The sequence below is a fragment of the Carassius carassius genome, chromosome 22 (assembly GCF_963082965.1).
Source record: "Carassius carassius chromosome 22, fCarCar2.1, whole genome shotgun sequence".
Taxonomy (NCBI): domain Eukaryota; kingdom Metazoa; phylum Chordata; class Actinopteri; order Cypriniformes; family Cyprinidae; genus Carassius; species Carassius carassius.
The window spans coordinates 9315199-9338619 of NC_081776.1; the positions used below are offsets into that span (position 1 = coordinate 9315199).

Sequence of the window (23421 nt, forward strand, 5' to 3'; positions counted from 1 at the left end):
CTGTGCTATTGTGCCCAAGTTGATACCTGTGGAGAGAAAAGGAGAGAGAGTGGGTAACACGAGGAGAGACTGAGGGAACCTGTACTTACGCCGCTGCCTGTGGAGAAAGAGAAAGCGAGTGAGCACCCAAGGAACGAACTGTGTGAACCAGTACTTACTGTGAGCTGTAATCAGCGAAGAGGTGAGAGCAAAACCAAGCTGAACTAACTGTGCCTGTGTGTCCCAGCCGCTGCCTGTGGAGAAAGAGAAAGCGAGTGAGCACCCAAGGAACGAACTGTGTGAACCAGTACTTACTGTGAGCTGTAATCAGCGAAGAGGTGAGAGCAAAACCAAGCTGAACTAACTGTGCCTGTGTGTCCCAGCCGTTGCCTGTGGAGAAAGAGAAAGAGCGTGAGCACCCAAGGAACGAACTGGGTGAATCAGTACTTACTGTGAGCTGTAATCAGCGAAGAGCTGTTGCCTGTGGAGGAAGAGAAAGAGAGTGGGCACCTCGAGAACGAACTGAGTGAACCAGTACTTACCGTGAGCTGTATTCAGCGAAGAGGAGGAAGAAGGAGGGCGCTACGGATACCTAAGACTCAGGCCGGGGCCCGAGCCCCACGCCCCGGATCCCCGTGGCCCCCTTGCTCCCTGACCTCTTCCCGGCCATAGCCCATCTGGAGGGCCGAGTCAGAGTTTAGTTTTAATTGCCCTTTCCCTATTCCCTAAGCTATTTTTAAATATTTAAATAAAGATTGTTTTATCACTTACTTGTTCTCGTGTTGCTTGGCCATTGGGTCGGGTTTGGGGACCTCCTCGAGGTGGAAGTTGAGAAGGGGTGTGGCTTAGTTAAAGCATAGCCAGCCCCTGGGTGTGACAATTACACAGCACTTTTCAGCCAAAATTCCCTCTGGGAAGCCCTGCGAGGTAAATAAGAAAGTGAGCAGTCAAGGTATACATAAATACATTCTGTATCTGTCAAAAAAAAAACCACTTTTTGAACGTTTCTTTTAAGCAGCATTTTATAGGTTCGTCAGCCACAACATCTGTTCCAAATGGATGACGAATGGCATACATCCTTCTTCAATAAGCTTAGTGAAGAAAATCCAAGATGGTGGACCAAGTAAGAAAAACAGTCTAAATATAATTATATTTCATTTAGTAGTGAAAGGTGTTGTTAAAAACAGTTCAGTAAACGGGCTATTGTACTATATTTTTGTGTGTGTGCTGTGTATTTTATATGCCTTTTAGAGTGTTACACTGTTAGCTTAGCTACATGCTAATGTCAAACTCCATTGAAATCAACTGATTCGTGTCACACAGAGTTGCTGTCCAGCATTCCAAATCAGTCACTTATTACAGTTAGGTTCCATTAAAAGCTAGCTACCTATGAAGGCAGATCCTTTCTTCATATGATTTATGGTGTTTGCTTTGTTTTTTCAAAGAGGTCAAATCAAACACATAAATGTGTATGAATTTTAAGTCACAATGCTATTTGTTCAATAATTATTTAGTTTAAGAAGTGATGTACTTTAAAGTTGTAAGAAAGCAAAGATGGGCTTACCTTCATCTGTGCCTTCAGCTCTGAATAGCGTTATTCTGTTGAAGAAAATATGCATTAGTTGATATACATACACATACATACATACAGGGTGAAAACGTAATAATAATAATAATAATTCTCCATAGAGGACCCAACTTACAGTACATCATACAAAATCTGTGTTAGGCTATTATAGTAGGCTATTATTCATACTGTATACTATTATAATATTTGTTGTTATTTTGAACAAACTTATTTTTTATATGTTTTAGTAATTAAGTAGTCAAGTAATTTTGTTGCACTGCTTTCTCATTTAAAAAAATATTTCTATATAGCTTTAATTAGTTATTTCAGTTTTATGTTTAGTAATTTTGGCATTTTTTTATTTAATTATATTTCATTTTATTTTTTTACTGAAAATGATTTCTAATCAATTAAATTTTAGGTACCAATAACAACAATTACGTGTTTCCCCTCACACGCAAACCTTCAGCTTTGTTAGCACTCTTTTTGGTACTCCGCACTTTCCGCTTTCCCTGTGGAGAGATGTTTCTCCAATTACCACATCCCAGAGCCTCCAGGAACAATTCACCCAACACACACACTCACACACACACACACACACACACACACACACACATAAAGTGCCCTAACTCACACTACAGTCCTAAATATAATTAATTGCTTTAATTTAAGATTTATTATTATTATTATTATTTTTAGAATTCTCCATGTCTCTGTTCATTCTTTACATCAGATCAGAGTGAATTGAGGAAATTGGTTTCCATTGTGTGAGTAACAAGTTTCAGGAAGAGGAGGCCAATTCTTAGGACACTGAAGAAACTTCAAAAATAAATAAATAAATAAAATGTGTCTTGGATATTAATTTTGCTCCGACTATTACTACACTGACAACAATGACATCATCATAAAATAAGCATTCTGGAATGTGATTTTGTGTTGGTATTTCTTTTTCTTTCTTTCTTTCTTTTACATTTACACAGTTCATTTGAATTACTCTTTTGTTTCTTGCATCTATTTAACCTTTATTAGGCACCTTTTTTCCGTTTTGATTGTCTGATTGTAAAAAATGGATTTACATTTTCTTTTATTAGCAAAAACCTAATCAATACAAATCACCGCGCTCTCCCAGCTGAATTAGGTGCAAAAAGACCTACATTTCTTCAAACATAATCAAAGGTCTGCACTCGTCTTTTATTTGAATCAAAGCTGAGGATAACAAACATTTCAGCTATCTGTCTTCATTAGTGTAACAAGTCTTTGTTTCTCAATGATTATAAAACAAATAACATACATCAGGTGATTATAATTAACCAATCCAAAGACTTAACCTTAACTTCAAAAATTAATTATCAGGAACAATATCACATCAGGAAAAAATGCCGTTCATAAACATTGTTAAAAAATAAAAAAAATAATAATAATAAAAATACAGAACACACGAAAGGTCAAAATCCTCATTTAGACACAAAGGTGACATTGTCTTTAAGTATAACATTCCAAAACGTTTTATATATATATTTATATACCAAGGCAAGAAACTTTCACTTCTTCAATGCTTTTACGTTTTACATTTTTCACTGCTTACAACATCTGTTCCAAATACCATATTTGCCAAAATTTGAGATCTTTTATAACTGAACATCTGAGAATATTTGAAAACATCTTTTAATAATGGATCTGAAATTACACTCTTAAAAATGAAGAAGCTTCAAAAGGTTCTTCACATTTTTGGTTCTACAAAGAACCATTCAATCAAAGGTTCTTTAAAGAACCAACTTTTTACAATCTGGTGAAGGTACTTCAGATGTTAAAGGTTCTTTATGGAACCATTTAGACAACAAGGTTCTTCTATGGCATTGTGAAGAACTTTTATTTTTAAGAGTTTAGGATAAAACTTGTTATTTTGCTACCTTGCAAGCACCAGTTTTTAATTCTAGACATGCATTTGTAAGATTTTTTTATTTTATTTTTTTTTAACAGAAGACACCTGTAGAAGTGCATGCATCATTGGGTCTGTGTGACGAGTGGGGCGGGGCCGAGGGATGTGGGAACGAGGAGCGAGACTGGTGGAGTGGTTGGAGATGAACGACACCTGTTTGACCCACCGGTCTTGAGTCCCACGGAGGAGATGGAAGGATATAAAACTGGAGCGACGACAGTGAAGGATGAGAGAGGACCAGGCCTGGGCTTTATTTTATGTTTTGTTTTTTATTTGTGCGCATCAGTCGTCCGCGAGGGGCTGTTGCGCTGTTTTGTGTTTATGTTGATTATTAAAGTTTCATTTTGATTTTCCGCCGGTTCCCGCCTCCTTCTTCCCGATGATTATGGAGTTTTTATTATTACAGTGGTGCCGAAGCCCGGGAGAAGGAGGGATGCGCTGCTGAAGATCCCTCGCCGCTGTGGTGAATCCGCGGTGCCATCGAGCTGGCGAGGAAGTGTGCCACCATGAACGCTCGAGGCGGTGGGCTGGAGTGAGTTGCCGTGGACGGGCGAGCTCGCTGCCGGCTGCCCGTGATGTGGAGGGGCGGCTGCCGTCCGTGAGGGAGCGGAGGAGTCTGCGCCGTTTGCCAGGGGGCCGGAGCCTGCTGCCTCCGTGAAGGCATCCAGAGGGGCAGGGAACGGGGGACTCCTGCCGGCTGCCCAAAATCGGAGGAGCCGTCGCCGTCCACCGGGCGTCGGAGGAGTGTCGTGCCGTCCGCCGAGGGCCGTCCAGTGCCACCGCCAGGCACCGCGGAGGAGATCACCCAGCTGGTGGAGGGCCGAGCAGCAGTGCGTCTGGGAACCGTAATTTTTTTTTCCTCTCTCCCCTCTCTCGTCTCTGTCACTCCTCCTTCCATCTCTTTTTCTCTCGCCTCGTCTGTCCTACCCCCAGGTTCCCGCAGGTCCCCGTGAGCAGTCCCCCCCGGAGGGAGGGGGGGTGGGGGGGGGGGGGAGTAGAGCGCAGTCTCGGGAGTACCCCCCCGGCCTGCGAGGGGCGATGGGGGTATGTGACGAGTGGGGCGGGGCCGAGGGATGTGGGAACGAGGCCGGTGGAGTGATTGGAGATGAACTACACCTGTTCTACCCACCGGTCTTGAGTCCCACGGAGGAGATGGAAGGATATAAAACTGGAGCGACGACAGTGAAGGACGAGGGAGGACCAGGCCTGGGCTTTACTTTATGTTTTGGTTTTTATTTGTGCGCATTAGTCGTCCGCGAGGGGTTTTGTGTTTATTTTGATTATTAATGTTTCATTTCGATTGTCTGCCGGTTCCCGCCTCCTTCTTCCCGATGATTATGGAGTCTTGATTATTACAGTCTGTTTCTCACCTTTGTGTGTGGAGGGTGTTTGTCCGGTGGCCACGTTGCTGAGGTCTGCAGGTAAACCCACATACACTCCACCATAGTTCCTCCTCTTTTCATCGTCCACAGATGAATCATCCTGCCTGTGGACCCAGAACCAGAACAGAACCAAGAGATGATACAATGAGCTGATGTAAGAGGCAAAAAGCACAACTAGGAAAAGTTTGTTGCTTTATTATCCACATTAGTGTAAAAGTCTCAATAGCAACAAACCTTTTAGCAGCTATGGAGTATAAATGATTGCATTTGACTGAACACATTTTGAGTATCATATCTGGCAAATTGTGTGATCCATTAAATCTTGAGGGGTCTTGCATTTTTTTCTATAGAGAACCTTAATTAGAAGCTCTAAGAATTGATAAGCAGAGCTTTTAGTATGGCAACATTGTTCTCAAAAGAGACTTTTGTGAACATGTTTGATGTTTCATTGATGTGTGTTTTTTTGTGGCAGTCAAGGACTTGATACAGTATGTGCACGCGAGACTCTGTCCTGCTGTGTGGGTGCTTGTTGTTCAGATGTGAGAGAATATTTCCTGAAACTGTTTGGAAAATGACAGGCTGTGTTCAAAACCCCACAGTTTTTTCTAAGAAGGGAGATTAATTGACAAGCAGTTTCAAAAACTGAAGGACACTGCGAGGATTTCTAGTATCTTCCCTCCTACTTATTCTCTCTTTCTGAAGTCATAACCTTTGAGAAAAAAAAAAAAAAGATGAGATTTCAGAAAAAAAATAAATGAATCTACCGCAAATGTACACAAATTTGCCATCACAAAACAAGCGTTATAATACCTATTACAAGAATATTGTTATGTGAGTATTGCTACTTTTAGTTTTAATATTGTTAATGCAATAATATAATAACTGTAATTAATGTAATTGCTGTGCATTTATGCATAAAGTATTTTTTTAAAAGTATTTTTAAAGTATTTTTGCTGTCCTGGTAATACTCACACATCTTTGGCTGACTCAGATGAACCTGTGGAAATAAGCAAACACACAAATTAGTCATGCCACATGTTCCTCAATCATTATATACAGTATACAGTATACACACAGAATGATTTTAAAAGAACATATTTATTGCTCTCTTGAATCCGACCAACATTTACACTGTTTGAAAGAAAAGTAATTAATATGTCATTGTGTTATTACAGTGTAATAAAGATATAGGGAAAGTGTTGTTGGACAGATTTGTCATTCGCTAATATGGCGAAAGCTCCATCCAATGTCTGGTCAATAACACTGAGTCATCAGCGAACACTAATGTGGTTGTGTGTGTGTGTGTGTGTGTGTGTGTGCAGCAAGTACAGTTCTTAAAGTTAACTGACAGGTGGTTATGTGTGTATTAATATCATATATGAATGGTAGGGAAGGGAAAATACATATTGGCTAGCTCTCCACAGAAATATTAGACCATAGACTTCATTACATGACAGTCCAATCAGTCATAACACTGCATTCTGTTACGACATACTTTGATTATAAACAAATATTATAACAATTTGAAATAAATGGAAACAAATTGTTGTAATCTGTAATCGTTGTAAATTGTACAATCTGGCCAAAATCCATGAATTCCGGCAGACATAATTTTTGGATATACAATGCAAATAACATCTTTTCATCGCCCTGTAATGCTTAAAACAAAGCAGTTCATATTGATTCATGCCCATTCCTGCCTCAGCTCCTGTGTGTGTGTGTGTGTGTGTGTGTGTGTGTGTGTGTGTGTGTACCCATGTAAGATGACTCATACTGGAGCGCTGTTCAGATTGCCGTCTAACTCTGCTGATTTCTGAAGAATGACTGAGGACATAACGTTCACACATACTGTACACACACACACACACACACACACACACATGCTCATCCACGTCCAGCCGAGAACCGAGAGGTTCACAGACCATGCAGTCCCTTCACAGCGGTGTAAACAAACACCTTCATGAATATCATTTAGTCTCAGGGACCTCCAGGCACAAAGAATTGACCACACTCAAGAAACGATCTTTACTTCTAGCCGTTAAACAACTGGTAGGATATGTTTGATCCAGTTAATCTACAAGGACCAGGGTTGAGTGAATCTAGATGTGTGAATGATTCAGTCCTGACAAGACACTCAGAACTCCCATTCACAACATGAGAGCATCTGGCCAGCAGCCAATGATGACTGGATGGCTAAACTCACATGAGCAGACATGGGCTTGTTTACAGAGCCCAAACACAGCAACAAACAGACAGACTCACACACCCATGAACACAAACGTAAAGGTAGAAAAGCAGCACACTTACCCGCAGCTGTGCTGTCAGAGGTGGAATTCCCACATCCCATGCTTTAAACTTTGTCAAAGTCAATCAAAGTGATGGAAATAGGATAGATAGACAGTGCTGAGGGGTAGTGACAAGGGGGAAAGAGACACAGATTACTAGAATTGGTTGTGAGAAGGATGAATGGAGGGATGAGGAGAGAGTGAGGATGAGGGAAGTGCAGTCTGATGGCTGAGCCTGAATGTGTCTGAGCTGCTATACTTCCTGCACTTCCCTTGAGAGAGGGGGGGGGGGGGGTGAATGTAGGTGGTAAGAATTATTCCTCCACCCTGGCAAGGTTGCCCAGGTAACAGAGATTGTGTTTCTGTGTGTGTGTGTGTATGTGTGTTGATATGAAGAGTAATAATACTGTGGGAAAGGCAAAACTTATTACAAGAATAAAAAGCAATGTGTGCAATTTCACATTCTATTTAGATTGGTGGTTCTTAACCAGGGGTCAAAGCAAACTTAAAAAAAAAAAATCAGCTATAACAAATTATAGTTAATATATGAACATGTGTATAAATATATAACACAATAATAATGTTTATGTGTAATAATTATAAAACACTTTCATCACTTATTTTTTTGTATTTTGCATATGAATGAATACATTGACATATAGTACATTAAAATGTAATACATAAGAACAATAATAATTTTGCAACGCAATTGTTATTAATTTAAAAATTCTAATGATAAAACCAACATATAGTCCAAAATGTAAACTAACATTTTGTATGCTTTGCAACTTGCATATTATTACTATTTCTAATCATAACTATTAACATATCTAGTATAATCATTATCATCAGCAGCATATAAAATATTAATAATAACATTTTGCTATTATTAATAATAATATAGAATCATGTTATAAAATAAATATCATCTTTACGTTAAAAATGTTGAGAACTGCAGATAAACAATGCAATAATGACAGTGATGTAACTAGACAGATGTATGTTGCATGTGAAAATGGCAGAATGACAGATATAGACTGTAGCTTATTAGGAGCAGCATTCAACATCACACAGTAAATGTCTCAGTATCCATGCTCTCAGCCTTTTGCCGGTTGTTTTAGAAGGCAGGTGAGGACATTGACTAATTATACAAGCTGTTCAGGGTGGAAATGGGTTTCTGAGTCGTGTATAACGTACAACAAAGAAGAAAAAAAGGACACTTTGGTGATCAAATGACTAGAAGATCTGGCCAGCTAAATGAACAATGCCACAAAGAGCATCACAAAAAAAATAAAGACTACAGCACTGTGCTTTATCTGTTATCTATTGAAGCTTGTTGACAAACTCAGATTTGTAAGATTGTAAGAATTGTGAGATAAAGCTAATTTTTCTTTAATTCCGTGGAGGGAAAACAACAACAGCTGTGAGAAGAAAACTCAGCATTCCAAGAAAGATTTTATCTAGCAATTCTGACAGAACTTAGTGTGGATAGCAGCTACAGATTAGATATGTAAAGTTGTCTTCATTTTAAGGAGACATTTTAGAATATAGCTTATTTTTCTTATTTTATCTCTTTATTCAACCGGTAGTAAGTCATACACTTGGCCTTTTCACATGCGTTACTTCCCTTCACCATGTTCCTCCACTTACATTAGATTAAAACTCCTTGAGAACGCTTAATGCTTTAGAGTCATCAGGTCAGGCTACAACTCCATTTAGACCTTGGACTATTCAGCGCTATTCGTAGTCACGGAAAGACTACGAATTCTTTCCCATCACAAGAGCACTTACTGATATCGCAGGAACATAATTGATTTTTCCCTCCTTTTGTTTTGTCTAGAATGGGTGTAGTGAATGATTTGTGCAGCAGAGGGCAGTATGTTAACGTTGTTAACAAGTGTTTATAACTCATTTACAGTAGGTAAACACACGTAACACTGGCATTCTATTCCTGGAACAAAAAATTCAAAATAAACCTCACAAAATGGGGGAAAAAAGAGGTTAAAGAGGCAGAACCTGAAGAGGAAAGTGCCTTAAAATAGCTGGATAGTGAAGTGAACAAACAACTCCAGCACACAACATCTAAGTGAATGTCCTTTCGGCTGGCCTTCAGTAAATGACGTCACAGCTTGGTCTTTATGTTGGAGTTAACTCGAATATGTCTATGTTTGGCTCACGCCGGGGACAGGAAGTTATCCGTGTCCTAGTTTACCCTGAAAGCTCTCATGCCTTCAGGCAGGACCATTCAGGAGAAAACAACAGTTTTAATGTCTACTTTGAAATAAAGTGAAATAGTTAAGGGTGTGGAAGGCTAGGAGATTGGGGTTTTACAATCCTCTCTTTACCTCTTTTTATTAGAAGTAGTATTCCTACTCTTTACCTTGACTGAACAGATCTAGGGCACAAATAACTAAACTATTATAAATGTTCTAATCTTCCGCACAACTGACATACTCCGTTCAAGACCAGATTTCAGTAATTGTTCCTTGCTGACATGTAAATAAAAAAAAATTAAAAAAACTGACTGATTCTGACATTTTTATTATTTTGTGTGTTTATGTAATACGTTTTTTTTTTTAAATATATTTCTAAATAGTTTAAAATTGGTTTGTTTTCAGTTCTCTCTGTTTAAAATGTTATTTAGTTACCAAAGCAACATTCCAATTGTATTTATTTTTACATTTTTCAGCATTTAAGATCTTTTGATGATAACACATTTGTTAATGATAACACATATGAGAAGTTACTTGAATAAATAGTGTATAAATATTCATGTTGTAATATTTCAGACTGGTGCACAGTGTTGGGGAAAGTTACTTTTAAAAGTAATGCCTTACAATATTGCGTTACTCCCCTATGGTTACTCCCTAAAAAGTAAATACGTTACTTAGTTACTTTTTATGGAAAGTAGTGTTACATTACTTTTGCGTTACTTTCACGTTACTTTTTAAATATGAGCAGGGCTTAATTGTTTTTAATATAAGAAGTTCTATTTATAGCAAATGTAAAAGCCCTTTCACACCAAAAAGTGTAATGAATAAACCTCAGGCTGAAGGAAAAGTAAATTCACGTCTGTACAGTAGAACACAGGAGAAGAAGGTTCAACACTCTTCAGCAATAAAAATAAAAAAAAACAATGAAGCACAATTGTTCAATTGTTCAAAAGGTCAGCAGCAAAGACACTGTTAATAAAATGGGAATAGATACATTTGTGTTATTTAATATATTTAGTTATTGCAGGTTTGCGTCATATTCTGAGTTTGCATTTCACTGTTTTGATTAATTTTGATGAATACTAAATCGGTTTTGTTTTTTTGTGAGTGGGATGAATTAATGCACATTCAAATTTAGTCTAGAACTACAGTAACATCATGTTCACACAGTGCACACAACGCCTCCATACTTCCGATTTCTCCCAATATGGGAACAGGAGGCTTGTCAGTCAAAAAATGGGAATACAAAGTAACTTGCGTTACTTTTTTGAAAAAGTAACTCAGATATTTTCTTGTAAATTAAAAAGTAATGCGTTACTTTACTAGTGACTTGAAAAAAGTAATCTGATTACGTAACTCGCGTTACTTGTAATGCATTACCCCCAACACTGCTGGTGCATTAATTTCCTGGAAAGCACATTATCACTGACAGTAATGGCTTGGACATTATACAGTAAAACCATTTACAGTCACTCCCACCTTCTGCAGTAAGTTAATGTGATGGCATCCTAATCTACATACATCACAGATACAATTCCTTCCTTTAGTATTTATCTGAAAGATGCTTTCAAATGCATGTTTTATGGATTTATTTGAATGATCTTATCGCTTCCAAATTTTTCGTTGCACGAAAACAAACACTCATTGTGGGGACCACTTAACAAACTTGATTAGATTAGTTGATTAGAGTTGATTAGATATTAATGATCATCAAATTAACTATTCATTACTAGTTAGTATTAATAGGTTTTACCGCTCACATAACAGTACAATTATTGTTTAACTGACTGATCATTTAAATTAAGAAAACAACTCACCCCATGTCTTACCTCATCTCCGATGCCATCTCACAAACATCTCTCAGGTTTGTTACTGGAGGTATTTTAGATTTCCTTCCAGGGCTATATTAGAAATGAATAATGTTTAACCTCATTTAACAGCCCGACACATACATTTAAAGTAGTAGTGGACAGTTCTCACAAAAACACAGAAACATGACTAAGGACCCTATTGCAATTTTAATGCAGATACAATCACCACACAATTGATCATTATTACTCGTATTTTTAAGGCACTACCTGGTAAGGAAAGGCAAACAAGAAGTTTTACAATAAGCCACTGACAAGGTCATAGCTAGACAACACAGAAGAACTGGCAGGAAGAGCAAAAAAAGGAGAGAAGAATATGAAATCTTGGCAGTCGGTCTATATTTACAGTTCAAAGGCATTTCCTGCTGTCCATCATGCTCAGAATGGGCGGTGCCAGTCTCTAATTGGCTGCAGTGTGACTTTGTCACCACCTACCAAAGGCAACACAAGTCACACTAGCGAAGTTCATAAAGAAACAATATTGTCCTCATTACCCTTCTGTCATTAAGAGTATGAAGTGTTTGGCACATTTGAGTCAGAACATACAGGTAGGAAAACTACCATTTACATTAGACGACTTACCATCAGCTGCCTTACCATTATAGCTTTTTTAGTAATTAAATTACACTTTAGACTTATTCATTTGATACATATAAAACAACAGAAGCTTTAGGTGGATGTGGACAGCTGCAAAATATTTATTTAAACTTTGGTGAGTTCTAAATTAAAATATATCATTTGAAAAAAAAAAAAGGTTTTTTTTTTTCAAAAAAAAAAAAAAATAGTACCAATAAACAAAATTTTAATTCTAGGATATCATGATTTAATAGGCAAATGAGTCGCTCTCAGTCCAAACTATTGCTGTTAAGGCAAAATCGTGTTCGTATTTCATTATAACATTCAAGAAAATTCTCTACCATACATGTAACTTATTTCTTAAGAAAGGCAACCAGCAATACAAACTTCCTTGATCAAATCAAATATTGCTAATTTAAAATACAAAATCATAACGTTGTCATAAAATAAGGCAAGCCATGTGTCAAAGTGCACATACATAAAAGCAAAGATGGTACAAAACATAAAAACTCCACTGCTGGATCAGGCACCAAAGCAAAGGGAGATAAAAGCTTCCGTGGCCTTTGTTGAGTGTCTGTGTGTCATGGATCAAATGCTCTTTCGCTGTATTTCTGAGACGTGGACAACTGCTCAGAAATCATCCTGTAGTTTGTTCTTTTGTACTGTGGCTAAATTAGAATTGGACGATGTCATTACTGTACGCAATCACTGATAAATAAGCTAAAAAAATCGGGAGGGACAAAAGAAGCCCTGGCTCGGACATCAGCATCACAAACACCTGTACAAACCGATAGTCATACCACAAACTGAACCGTGAGCCAACGGCATCAAAGAACCCACAGGATATGACATCAGCACTGTACAGGAATGAGAGTGGCACTTAAAATACACAAAAAAAAAAAAAACAATGGCCTTCCACAGAAACAATAATCCATCTCTTTTGTCAAAAGCCTCTTGCAGCCTTGAGTGTAAAAATATATTTACATATAATACTATTTTAATTAATCTACACAGGAAGAATATACTGAACATCTGATTATTGGCATAGCAGAACACAAAAATAAATGCTGGGTTTTCATTGTGCAGGTGCAGATCTGAGAAGTACCATAGTGAGTTTTCGCTCTCTTCAACGGTTGTGTTGTTCCCCTCAGGTCAGAGTATATTATATTGGTCCCTCTGAGCAAAGCTGAAAGCCGTGTGGAGAGGAAGGGTCTGCAATTAGTCTGTGTTCCTCCTTGCTTCATCTGTTACTTGATGGAGCAGAGGCTCCAAAAACCAGAGTCCTCCAGAAGGCCTGTTCTTATTTTTGAGCCCATTAAATTGAGCTCTGTCTTGGATTTAGTAGCACTTCCATCTCCTTTCTTGAGTCTGGGCTCCTCAGCACTAAAGGTCAGTCACTTTATTCTCCAATGCGGCGGCGATCTGCTGCAGTCTGAGGGTCAGCTGTTTGCTCTGGGCGGCAGGATCGTCCTCCAGTGACGAGATGATCTATGGATAGAGAGGCAAGAGACAGAAATTTATACCGTTTACTTGAACTCAAAAATAGAAATAAAAATTGTACCAGAGTAATGTATGTGTGCAGTTATGAAAATGGCTGGAGTTCAACACATACTATGATGTGTAACAGCACCTACCCCATCGTAGTATTTGCTGGCATACTGGTAAAGCTGGTGCAGTGCAACCTGGGTATTCAACTTATCTGTATGAGACTGGAGAAAGATAAGGAGTTAAATTTGACGTTTACAGTAACATGCATGAAATAAAATGAAATACAATATAATAATTAAAAAATTACATCAAATACATTTTTTATACAATTGAGAAAAATATAGAAATAAAACAAAATAAAAATGACACAAAATAAAATAAACATGACAATGTATAAGACAACATTACATAAAATATAATAAAAACTACTAAAATAAAATAAAAAATAAACATGAAAAAATATAAAAAAAATCACAATATTTAAAATTAAAAATTAAATAATTAATTAATTAAAATTAAACAGCATACAATATAACATGAACTTGAAATGATACATTTATTAATAAAACAAAATAAAATGCAAATTATATAAAAAATACAACAATAAAATAATAAAAATTGGAAAATACAATGAAATACTAAAATAAGACAAAATATAAAGATAAAACAACAAAATAAAAATTACATGGTGTAAATAAACCAACTTACACGTGAAACTTCTGCAAGGTGTGTGTTCATGTCTTGGTCACTGACTGGAACCATCTGACGGATGCCTTTATAATAACTGAAGAGCACAGAGAACATGAGTGTGTTGTTGTCTTTCTCACCTGTGATATCACATGTACCAAATGATGAAAAGAACAGAAACCTACTCATCAACCATCTTCTTGTAAGTGGAGATTTCCTTTGCATAAAGCAGTTTGTTGCTGGGAGACTCCTGTGAAGCAGAGATCAAGAGTGGAGACATTAAACAGAAAGCCAAGATGAAATGATAGTATCTGATAAGCTACAACTTCAGCTCTTGCTGCTCACCCGGGTAAGTTTGTGCTCAGACTTGGTGCAGGCGTCCATGAAGGTCTGGGCGATGACGGACAGAGAGGCGTCCACCACTTCAGTCACATGTACATCAAAGATGAAGTGAGGGTTTTTCAAAATGTTCACCCAGAACCGGAGAGGCAGACTGAGGAAACAAACACACAGATCCCAAATTAAAAAATGTTTTCTCTTTTTTTCATCTAAAGTCTATCTGTTAAATTAAGCATAAAGTGCCATTCAATTTAGCTTAATGAAGACGAGCTCAACAAACCCTCTTCTCAATAGATATATCATTTTGTTTTAAACGAGGCACTGTTTTTGTTTAAAGGAAAGTAATAGCTTTATCTTCATTCCTCCAGAGCATTTTTTTATCCCTTGATCTAATACATGGACAAGGACCATCATTTTTCAGAGAGAGAGAGAGAGAGAGAGAAAAAGTCATCTCAGAGTTTGGAGTGAGATTTTAATATAACAATATCCCAACGGCCCTTTTAGGAAAGGAGCTGCAAGCAATCCATACAGAGTCAATACCAGAGTCCCGTTGGCCTCGACTCAAACAAACCCTCCAAAACAAATCAAACCCTTTTTCCTGACTTACCCAACAGTCACGGTTCTTCTGCAAAACAATAATGAGAGTAGTAATTTAATGGACCGCTGATGGTGGTGGAAGAGAGGGGATGTGAAAGAGAAGTGCGCACTTCAAGCACGCTGATGCAGACTTCACATGTCAATATCTCCGCTCATCGAACAAGACACATTGTGCATATTTTATCAGGGCTCAAGAAAGCCTGCATAATTTAATCTGCTGCTAATCGGCTTCAGAGTTTTCAAAACTCTACTGCACAGTACAGTTTATTTTAATTGTTGTTGTGAGCACTGTTGTGGTTAGTTATATGTGATCAAGTACCTAGTTATGAATAGATACTATTATAATAATGTCCCGAAAGATAGAAATTGTGTTTTAATTAAATTAATTGAGAAAGTTAACTTTTTACTCGCAAGAGTTAAAATTCTGATAAAATTCAGTAACATAATTGATAATTAAAGACAAGTAAAGATGGATGGCTGTCACGTCTGTACACGAGAACTGCCAAGCTCTTGTGAATTCATAAAGCAGACAGCTGGTTTAGTCACAGAAAGAATATCTGTCACTTTAAACAACCACCTCCGGCTGCATCGATTATTTGTCATATAATATAATATAATAAATATAATATAATATAATATAATATAATATAATATAATATAATATAATATAATATAATATAATATAATATAATATATAATATAATATAATATGATATAATATAATATAATATAATATAATATAATATAATATATCCAGTACATTTACAATTAGTTATTATTATAATTATAAATAATATAATTAAATATAATTTATAGTGTATTTATAATAATATATATTGTATATAACAATAAACAAAATATTTCTAAATAAAAATAAGTATTTGTTAAATTCACAATATTATATGATATACGCAGCAAATTAACTTTTTTATTTAACAAATTTAACGTAAATAATATATTTATAATATTATACAATAATATTTTTCAAAGGAAACCTTTGTCATTTAGCAAAATAAAATAAAATAAAATTGTATTAAATTAAATACAAGAGCTCAATGTTACGGTGACGCATGGATGCCTCACAGATAGAATTTTTTCCACTCACTTATGTTGTAATACCGAGATATGTTGTTTAATCTTTTCTCATTAAAATGACATCTTTTCTCGCAATAACGAGAATAACTGTTTTTTTCGTTAAAATTTGATATTTTCTCGTAAAAACTAGATGTTTTCTCATTAAAAAGATATATTTTCTTGTAATAACAAGTTGTTATCTCTTAAAAACAATATAAATATGTTGTTAAAACGACATCTTTTTCTCATAATAACAACAAATAGCAAGCTCATTTTTAAACCCACTAACAAAAAATATGAAAAATCTAGCTTAATTTTCATTTACCCATTTGGCAAACAGAACAAAATAATAATAATAATTATTATTATTATCATTTTTATTATCCTATCAGAAAATCTATTCATTTAATTATGCTGTATTTTGATTTGTTGTTAAATCAAACTTCAGTCATTCAAATAAAGAAAAAAAAAGCCCAGAGTCGATTTTTAAAAAAATAACCATTTTGAGCTGATCATAGCCTAAATGAGTCATGGGTCTTATTGCAGTTATTGGATATCACTATATTGTAGATAGAAAGCAGCATGGACAGTTGCTTATCGCTCACATAATGTACCATATCTATAATAACGGGAAAACATATCGTTTTTATGACATAAAAAAATATGTCGTTTTAACTAGAAATAATGTCATTTTAACTAAATAATTACATTGTTTTAATGAGAAAACATCTCATTATAACGAGAAAAGATATAGTTTTAACGAGTAAACATCGTGTTATTACGAGAAAAGATATAGTTTTAACGAGTAAACATCGTGTTATTACGAGAATAGATGTGGTTTTAACGAGATAATTATGTCATATTAATGACATAACATCTCTTTTTTTATGATAAAATATGTAATTTTAATGAGAAAACATCTTATTACGAGAAAAGATGTCGTTTTAACGAGAAAAGTTGACGCTAAAACGACATCTCGTTATTACGACATAACTGAGTGGAAAAAAGAATATGTGTGAGGCAGCAATGAGTCACTGTAGTTTCATACTCCACTGAATTTAACTGTAATAATAATTTAAAGAAAAACAACAAATTAGAATGTTTTAGTGAACGGTCCCTTTAAATTCATTTTGTTCAGAACCGTTAAGTGTTTCAAACCTGTTGGTCTTCCATATGTGGATGGTCTCATCATCAACGTTGTCATGTTTTTGTGCTTGTTCATCCAGGAAGTCGAAGAAATACTTGACTGCAGGAGGAACCACGGTCCCGGAAGACAACACACTGCGGAAGAAATCATCCACAAACTGCTGCAGCGTGCCCTGTAACACACGTACATCACAGTACATCACTATCTAATTCAATTTCCAATTCAATTCATGTCTACATGTGAATGAAAAAAAAAAACAGTTTCAAAAGTAAGTCAATATTCAGTCTAAGCCACCTTCATAGAGAGGAGTCTGGTCAGGTAGATCTCAGTGATGGCTTTCGTCGTGGCCTTGTCTTTCATACTCCCTCTCTTTGATTTTACTTCATCCAACTCATCCGCCGGTCTCACCAGGTGAAATACTTTATCGTCTTCCAGCAAAGCATTTCCTATTCATCACAAAACAAGCACATTTGAAGGACTGATTGCTTTTCCTGTTTGGAGAACAGTTATTTTAGGCATACTTTAGTATAAGAGGCCTATTAGTTTGGGTTCAGTTCTAGTTCACTGTCTATTTAGTGCGTCAGCAGATTTTAGTCATTCTGTGTTTTTCCATCACTAAGGACTGTCAATATGTTTAGACTATTAAGTGAGGGTCAATACGAAGCAATGCAGAGGTGTCATTAAAATACGACTGGAGTAGTTTAAGACTTCAGTATAATTGAAAGTCACTAACTTTCTTCGTGATTGTCTTGGTTCTGGTCGAAAGACTGCTGGGTGTGCAGAACTCGGGACAAGACCAGGGTGGCTCCATCCCTCACCTACAGTAATACACACACAAAAAAATATTTGAAACAGTTATTCACTTTAATTAAACAGGGAATAATATGACATCACACAAAGTGATCCAAAAGCATAGAGAATTTCTGTTTTAATTTGTTTTATATGTGTACCTCTTCAAAGTAAATAAATAAATAACAATTATTTTAATTTAATTACAGCCAGTGATTGAATAAAACAAAACAAAACACACAAAAATGTGGAAACCCAAGGGGAACTGATTTGTAATTTATGCTTAATAATGCACTGTTTATGTTAATGTATTTTTGATTTTGAAATCCAAGTCTACTTGTAAAATTAAATAATAGAGTACAATTAAATAAAATAAAACATAATAAAAATTAAACATAAAATACCTAATATAAACAAACAAATAAATCCCTGTGATGAAATAAAATAAATGCATTACCTACAAGTTTTGATTAAAATCAAACAATTGTAATTAACTGACAGTATTAAAGTGAAATGTGATCTTCGAGACAACATTAATCATTGAGAAACATAAAATGCCAACTTTTCAATACACTGTTATTGTGCACTCACATTGTAATGGGCCAGGGTGTTGATTCGTTTCCATCTTCCCTCTTTCTGTGATGTCAAATCCAGATCGGACAGGATCTGGCCTGTAGAACCGGGGCGCCACTCTGTGGCAAGAAAAGCAAGTATGTCAGAGAAGAAGAGAAAGAAAGAAAAAAAAACACAAAAAGTGTGGCACACATTACACTTGAAAATCCCTGGCTGTTTTTTCTCTACCCTCCTTCATTTAACCAGATTCATCTGTCTGATGGATGATGCGAGACAAGGGCTTTAACAATTCAGTACATTTAAAACAACAACTCATTAAGAACGGCAGGAGTGCCGACCGACATGCCCAAGATCCCACCATTAATCAAACCGCTATCTGTTCAGAGCCTCGAAGAAGTGAGTCTTCCTACAGTACTTTTAAATGCAGTGCATTGTTAATAAAGAGAGCTATTTATGCGTGTTACTTTCATAAAGTAAAAAAGCTTTTAGAATTTGCCCTGCAATAATAAATCAAAAGTGCTGGGTGCTCTAACCGAGTGCGACGCTGTCCACCATGGGTCTCTGGGAGTAGGGCAGATTCCTGTACACCTGTTCGATGATCTTCTCCTTCACTTGGGAGATGCTGTCACAGTTCAGGACTTTGACAGGGGTCACGTCAGGACCTTCGCCGTGAACCAACACCTGCAGGGTCTAGAGAGTTCAAACAGGCTTTAGTCCACTGACACCAACTGTACAAAAGATCACCACATCAAATAAACAATTAGACTGAACAAACTGTTAGAATCACCAATTACAAGTCAATTACGTAGGCATAAATCTTTGTTTCATGGGAAATTCAACAAAATAAAGAGTGCATTTGTTTGTTTTCCCAGATCTCATGAATGGTTTTCTGCAAAGTGGTTTCCTCCAGCGGATAATGGCTGTTCAGTCCCCAAGGAGCAGCGTTACGCTCGTGAATGAGATTATAGACTCTCTGCTGGCCAATAAACGGTGCTAGGAGAACAATGATGGACACACCGTCTCCGCTTTCCTGAGTCTCTCTTGCAACGAGACCCATTCTGTATTAACAAGCTTTCTCTTGAACTGGTCCCTTACCAACCAATTCTACAAAGAAACCATCTTTGTACAGTCTTTGTAGATATATAAGGTGTAAACAGACATGCCACACATTTCAAAACCAAGTTTGGATGCTAAAATATGTCTTGCAGGTAAGAAATTGTACTGAACACCACTAGTACTCACCAAAACACTGTACTCAACATCATCCCCTAGAAGTCCGGTGTCGTTCAGTGTGTATTTGGCTTTCTTCATCTTGGCATCAACTGGACCTTTTTCCACCTGGTGTTTAATGGCCTTAAAGAGCTTATAGAGCGGCTCGCCGGCTGAGTCCTGTGAAAAAAACATTAGTCAGCCTTCACAGCTAGAAAACCATTTCTGCAATTCTATTCATAGCATAATTGCTCACCTTTAGGAACTGGTAGAGACATATGGACATCCAGTTACACAACATCCTCTCCACAACAGTCTCAGACCTAAACAGGAAACATATGCTGATGATTTAATTTGTCAGTACAGACAATGCCCTAAAAATGGCTTTAACTATTGTCTCATGACTTGATCAATTACAATCTCCATTTGAACGATCCTGACATTGATGCTTGAAGTCCCCCCAAAAAATCTGGGGGGGATGACATTGAATGATATTCTGTTCCAAAGTCCAGGAATTATTTATCCGGATGCAAGTATGACTGCATAGAAATATTGAAGCTAAGTATGAACAACAATAATGGACAATTATGTGAAGTTGTTATAGAGTCGGTTCTGACCTGCGGAGCATGAGTTTAGGGTTCTTGCTGTGGACGTATTCCTCCATCAGCTCCAGCAGAAGGGTTCTCATGATGTCTGTGTAGTACTCCAGCTTGCCATGTAGTGCCACCGTCAACAATGAAGCAAAGTAAACCTTATTCCTGGCACTGAACTCCTGCCTTCCCTCCAGGGTACGTATGAACTAAAGCACAAAGACATGAGTACATAAGTCAGCTTCTACAGCAAATCCAGTAGTACATAGACATGTCCACAGAGCAACTTTATTAGGTTGACGCTGTCTCACATTGATGAGGAAGGTTTTGCTGTTCAGGAGATTGGAGAACTGGTTAAGTGCCTGGTCTACAATAGCTCTGCGGTTTTCTGGGATGTCCAGCTTGCCAGTGATCATGACATCATTGGCTCCATCTTTGGAGGGCAGGAAGAAAACGCGGTTTGTGTAGTTCTTGTAGTCCAGGAATGGGATTCGAGCTTCATTCAGATCACTAGTTTGGTCCTCCATCTCTATCATAAGATCTAAAAACAGAGAGTTAAGTGTCATATATAAGTTGCAGCTTCAGAATTACAAAACCCATCCTTGCTCTTTTAACAACTTACCTAAAAAGGAAACATTTGCTGACAAATGAAAACGCCATATACATATATAAGGTATGAGAAGCAGGAACATCTCACCTGTGAACTCTTTTTTACAGCGATCACGGACACTCTCCTCTAAATTCGCCAGTTGATTTTTGACCTTCTCGTATTCTCGTTCAGCCTGCTGGCTTTTCCTCCTGCACACATGCAAACATTATTTTTAATTTACTTGAATCTAATGTACTTCTAATTTGCAGAATATTTTTTCTTTTTACTTCTTTTTAATGATAGAGAGAGGACAAGAAATGATGGAGGGAATGAGTCTGATGCACTACTTTAAATCAAATTTATTAAGTTCACATTATTACAGTCTGGTGCACTCAGAGGTTTGTTACCTGTAGCAATAGATCGACACTGCAATAAAGAGGACCATGGGAATGAGGACCGCAGGAATGATGATGTAAAGAGGAACCTCGTATTTCCTCTCAAAGCGAACAGTGCCAACAGTCCACTCTCCGTTTCCGAAAATGATCTGAAATAGACAAGAAATGTTGAAAGCAGGGTTACACCAACTGGGATTAAAACTTAAAGAGAGCAATTTCTGACCGTCAGCTCCATAGCCTCTGAGCTGGTGTCTCTGCGCTGGCGTCTGGAGGTGGAATTCGGAGGGCTGGAGGGGGCCACAAGGAACAGCTTATCATCCTCCAGGAATGTCACCGTGCATGGCACATTGCCCACAAATGCCTGGGCCTCTTTGAAAGTCATTGCTTTAGATAAACCTTTACCCTGTATCAGAGAAAAGCAATGAAGCAGTAATTAAAAAAAAAATTCAGCAGTTACTGAAGTTTTTTATAGTCGTTAGTGAAAACACTTGCATGAATGCTGATGATGCTGTTTTCCGTGATGGGTTTATCTGTAAACGTATCGAAAGAGGGGTCTTGATGGTAAACGAACTCCGCCAAGTTCTCCACCAAGTTGTCCAGCTGGATGATCATTCTTAAGGACTGGTTTATGTATGTCTTGTTCACAGCCGGAGAGAGGAACTCTAATACGTTTTCACTCTTGTTGATACATTTTTCAACGAACTGCAGGAAAGAAAACAAGTTAGTTTATCTCTGCATAAAACACATTTCACAAAAGAAATAAGACAGCAGGCTATCAGCTGTGTGAGGAATGTTGTTTATTAACACTAAGAGAAGTGATATGGATGAAAGAAAACATTAGGTAGATGCAGACAGAAGAGAGAGAGGGGAAACTCCTCAGAGCTTGAAACTGAGCAATTGGTTTTGACATCCAGACATTTGATCAAAAAAAGGAAATTACATCAAAATGCAATTCTGAGATTTCTTGGGCCAATCAAAAACATCTGACAGAACAAAAATAGGAAACATGAAGATTTCAAATGAAAGCAAAAGAGACACTGAGTAAAAAAGCTTTCAATAAATAAGAACTTACATATCAACCTTTTCAAAACTACTGTATGGCTTCAAAAGAAGGAATAATATTTGTTTAGGTACATTTAAGCTGCATTTTAAAAATCCATTTTGAAGCCTGTGTCTACTACAAACTGGAAAATATCTGTTTGCTTTTTGCATTCCATGGACAAATAAAATTTAATATTACATTTAATCTATAATAATAGACATTAGTATTTAAGAAATGTTTATTATTTTTTGTTAGAATTTTTTATATCAGTTTTAATTTAAAATGTAGTTTGTATTACTAAATGTATGTGCTTTTGTCATTTTTATTAGCTAATATTTTTCTATTTAGCTTTAATTTTTTGTTTCAGAAATTTTAGTACTTCAACACACTTTTTTTAGTTAGTTGTCAAACCAGAATTTCAAAATGTATATTTTTTCTAATATTTATATTTTATTCTATATTTATTTAAATTCATGTTAAAATAGTTTTAATTAACAACCATACTGCATCAAATTTTAATGACATCAGGGTGAGTAAATGGTGACTTCTATTTACAATACAAACAATACATTACACAAACCTCCACATTGCTAGACTTTTGACTGAACTCATCAGAAGAGGGCAGCACTCGCATGGTGGCTCTCTGCACCAGATCAAATCCAGTTCCCATCACTATGATCTTACGACCTCCGCTGAAAACACACAAGACATATATTCTCACCCCTGAACCATCATATACATGCTGACATCTTATTTGTGATCATATTTCCAAGACATGGCATTCAAACTTGGAAAAGCCCAATAGTGGGGCTGTATGTGCAAGCGAGGTTTAAAAATGGACTTACCAAACAAAGCTGGCCCGTGGGGCGTAATCTGTAACTTTGGGATTGGTTGAGTATACGAATCCGCTGACTTCTTTGGAAGTGACCTTGCCATACTTTACAAAAACTGTCAACTTATTTGAAGGAGTCTTGCCTTCATGTGGGCCTGTCATGCAGGTGATCTCCTGGCCAAATGTCAATCTGCATGTTTAAAAAAAATGGAAAGACACGATCAGAATTGGACCAAGATAAATCAAATCTGCTTTTTAACA

The 23421-nt window shown here is 36.8% G+C and overlaps 2 protein-coding genes across 2 annotated transcripts in view; both read right to left on the reverse strand.

The window, feature by feature from the left end:
- Positions 1-851: 851 nt before the first annotated feature.
- On the reverse strand, positions 852-7393 carry LOC132098366 (overexpressed in colon carcinoma 1 protein homolog). The gene is made up of 5 exons (XM_059504503.1): positions 7175-7393; positions 5840-5864; positions 4856-4971; positions 1544-1578; positions 852-899 (listed from the first exon to the last, which is right to left on the reverse strand). The coding sequence occupies exons 1-4, from the start codon at positions 7212-7214 to the stop codon at positions 1574-1576; spliced, it is 186 nt and encodes a 61-aa protein (XP_059360486.1). The 5' UTR covers positions 7215-7393; the 3' UTR covers positions 852-899; positions 1544-1573.
- Positions 7394-11364: 3971 nt separating this feature from the next.
- The window catches only part of LOC132098887 (plexin-B2-like), a 111632-nt gene continuing 99575 nt past the window's right edge, over positions 11365-23421 (reverse strand). The window contains exons 18-37 of the mRNA XM_059505154.1: positions 23174-23350; positions 22909-23020; positions 21779-21988; positions 21510-21689; positions 21299-21435; positions 21000-21100; positions 20614-20843; positions 20330-20511; positions 19969-20035; positions 19746-19892; positions 19037-19193; positions 18522-18622; positions 17875-17959; positions 17436-17587; positions 17153-17313; positions 14330-14477; positions 14170-14234; positions 14006-14081; positions 13444-13518; positions 11365-13297 (exon numbers count right to left, since the gene is read on the reverse strand). Coding sequence (XP_059361137.1) covers positions 13193-13297; positions 13444-13518; positions 14006-14081; positions 14170-14234; positions 14330-14477; positions 17153-17313; positions 17436-17587; positions 17875-17959; positions 18522-18622; positions 19037-19193; positions 19746-19892; positions 19969-20035; positions 20330-20511; positions 20614-20843; positions 21000-21100; positions 21299-21435; positions 21510-21689; positions 21779-21988; positions 22909-23020; positions 23174-23350 — 2668 coding nt within the window. The 3' untranslated portion in view covers positions 11365-13192. The remainder of the gene's footprint in view (positions 13298-13443; positions 13519-14005; positions 14082-14169; positions 14235-14329; positions 14478-17152; positions 17314-17435; positions 17588-17874; positions 17960-18521; positions 18623-19036; positions 19194-19745; positions 19893-19968; positions 20036-20329; positions 20512-20613; positions 20844-20999; positions 21101-21298; positions 21436-21509; positions 21690-21778; positions 21989-22908; positions 23021-23173; positions 23351-23421) is intronic.

Bases quoted from the DNA above. Each gene is read 5' to 3' on its own strand.
- LOC132098366 (XM_059504503.1), bottom strand. From the start codon at position 7,214: ATGGGATGTGGGAATTCCACCTCTGACAGCACAGCTGCGG. The intron at 5,865-7,174 runs GTAAGTGTGCTG...TTATTTCCACAG, and splicing joins CTCTGACAGCACAGCTGCGG to GTTCATCTGAGTCAGCCAAA. The intron at 4,972-5,839 runs GTGAGTATTACC...CTGGGTCCACAG, and splicing joins TCTGAGTCAGCCAAAGATGT to GCAGGATGATTCATCTGTGG.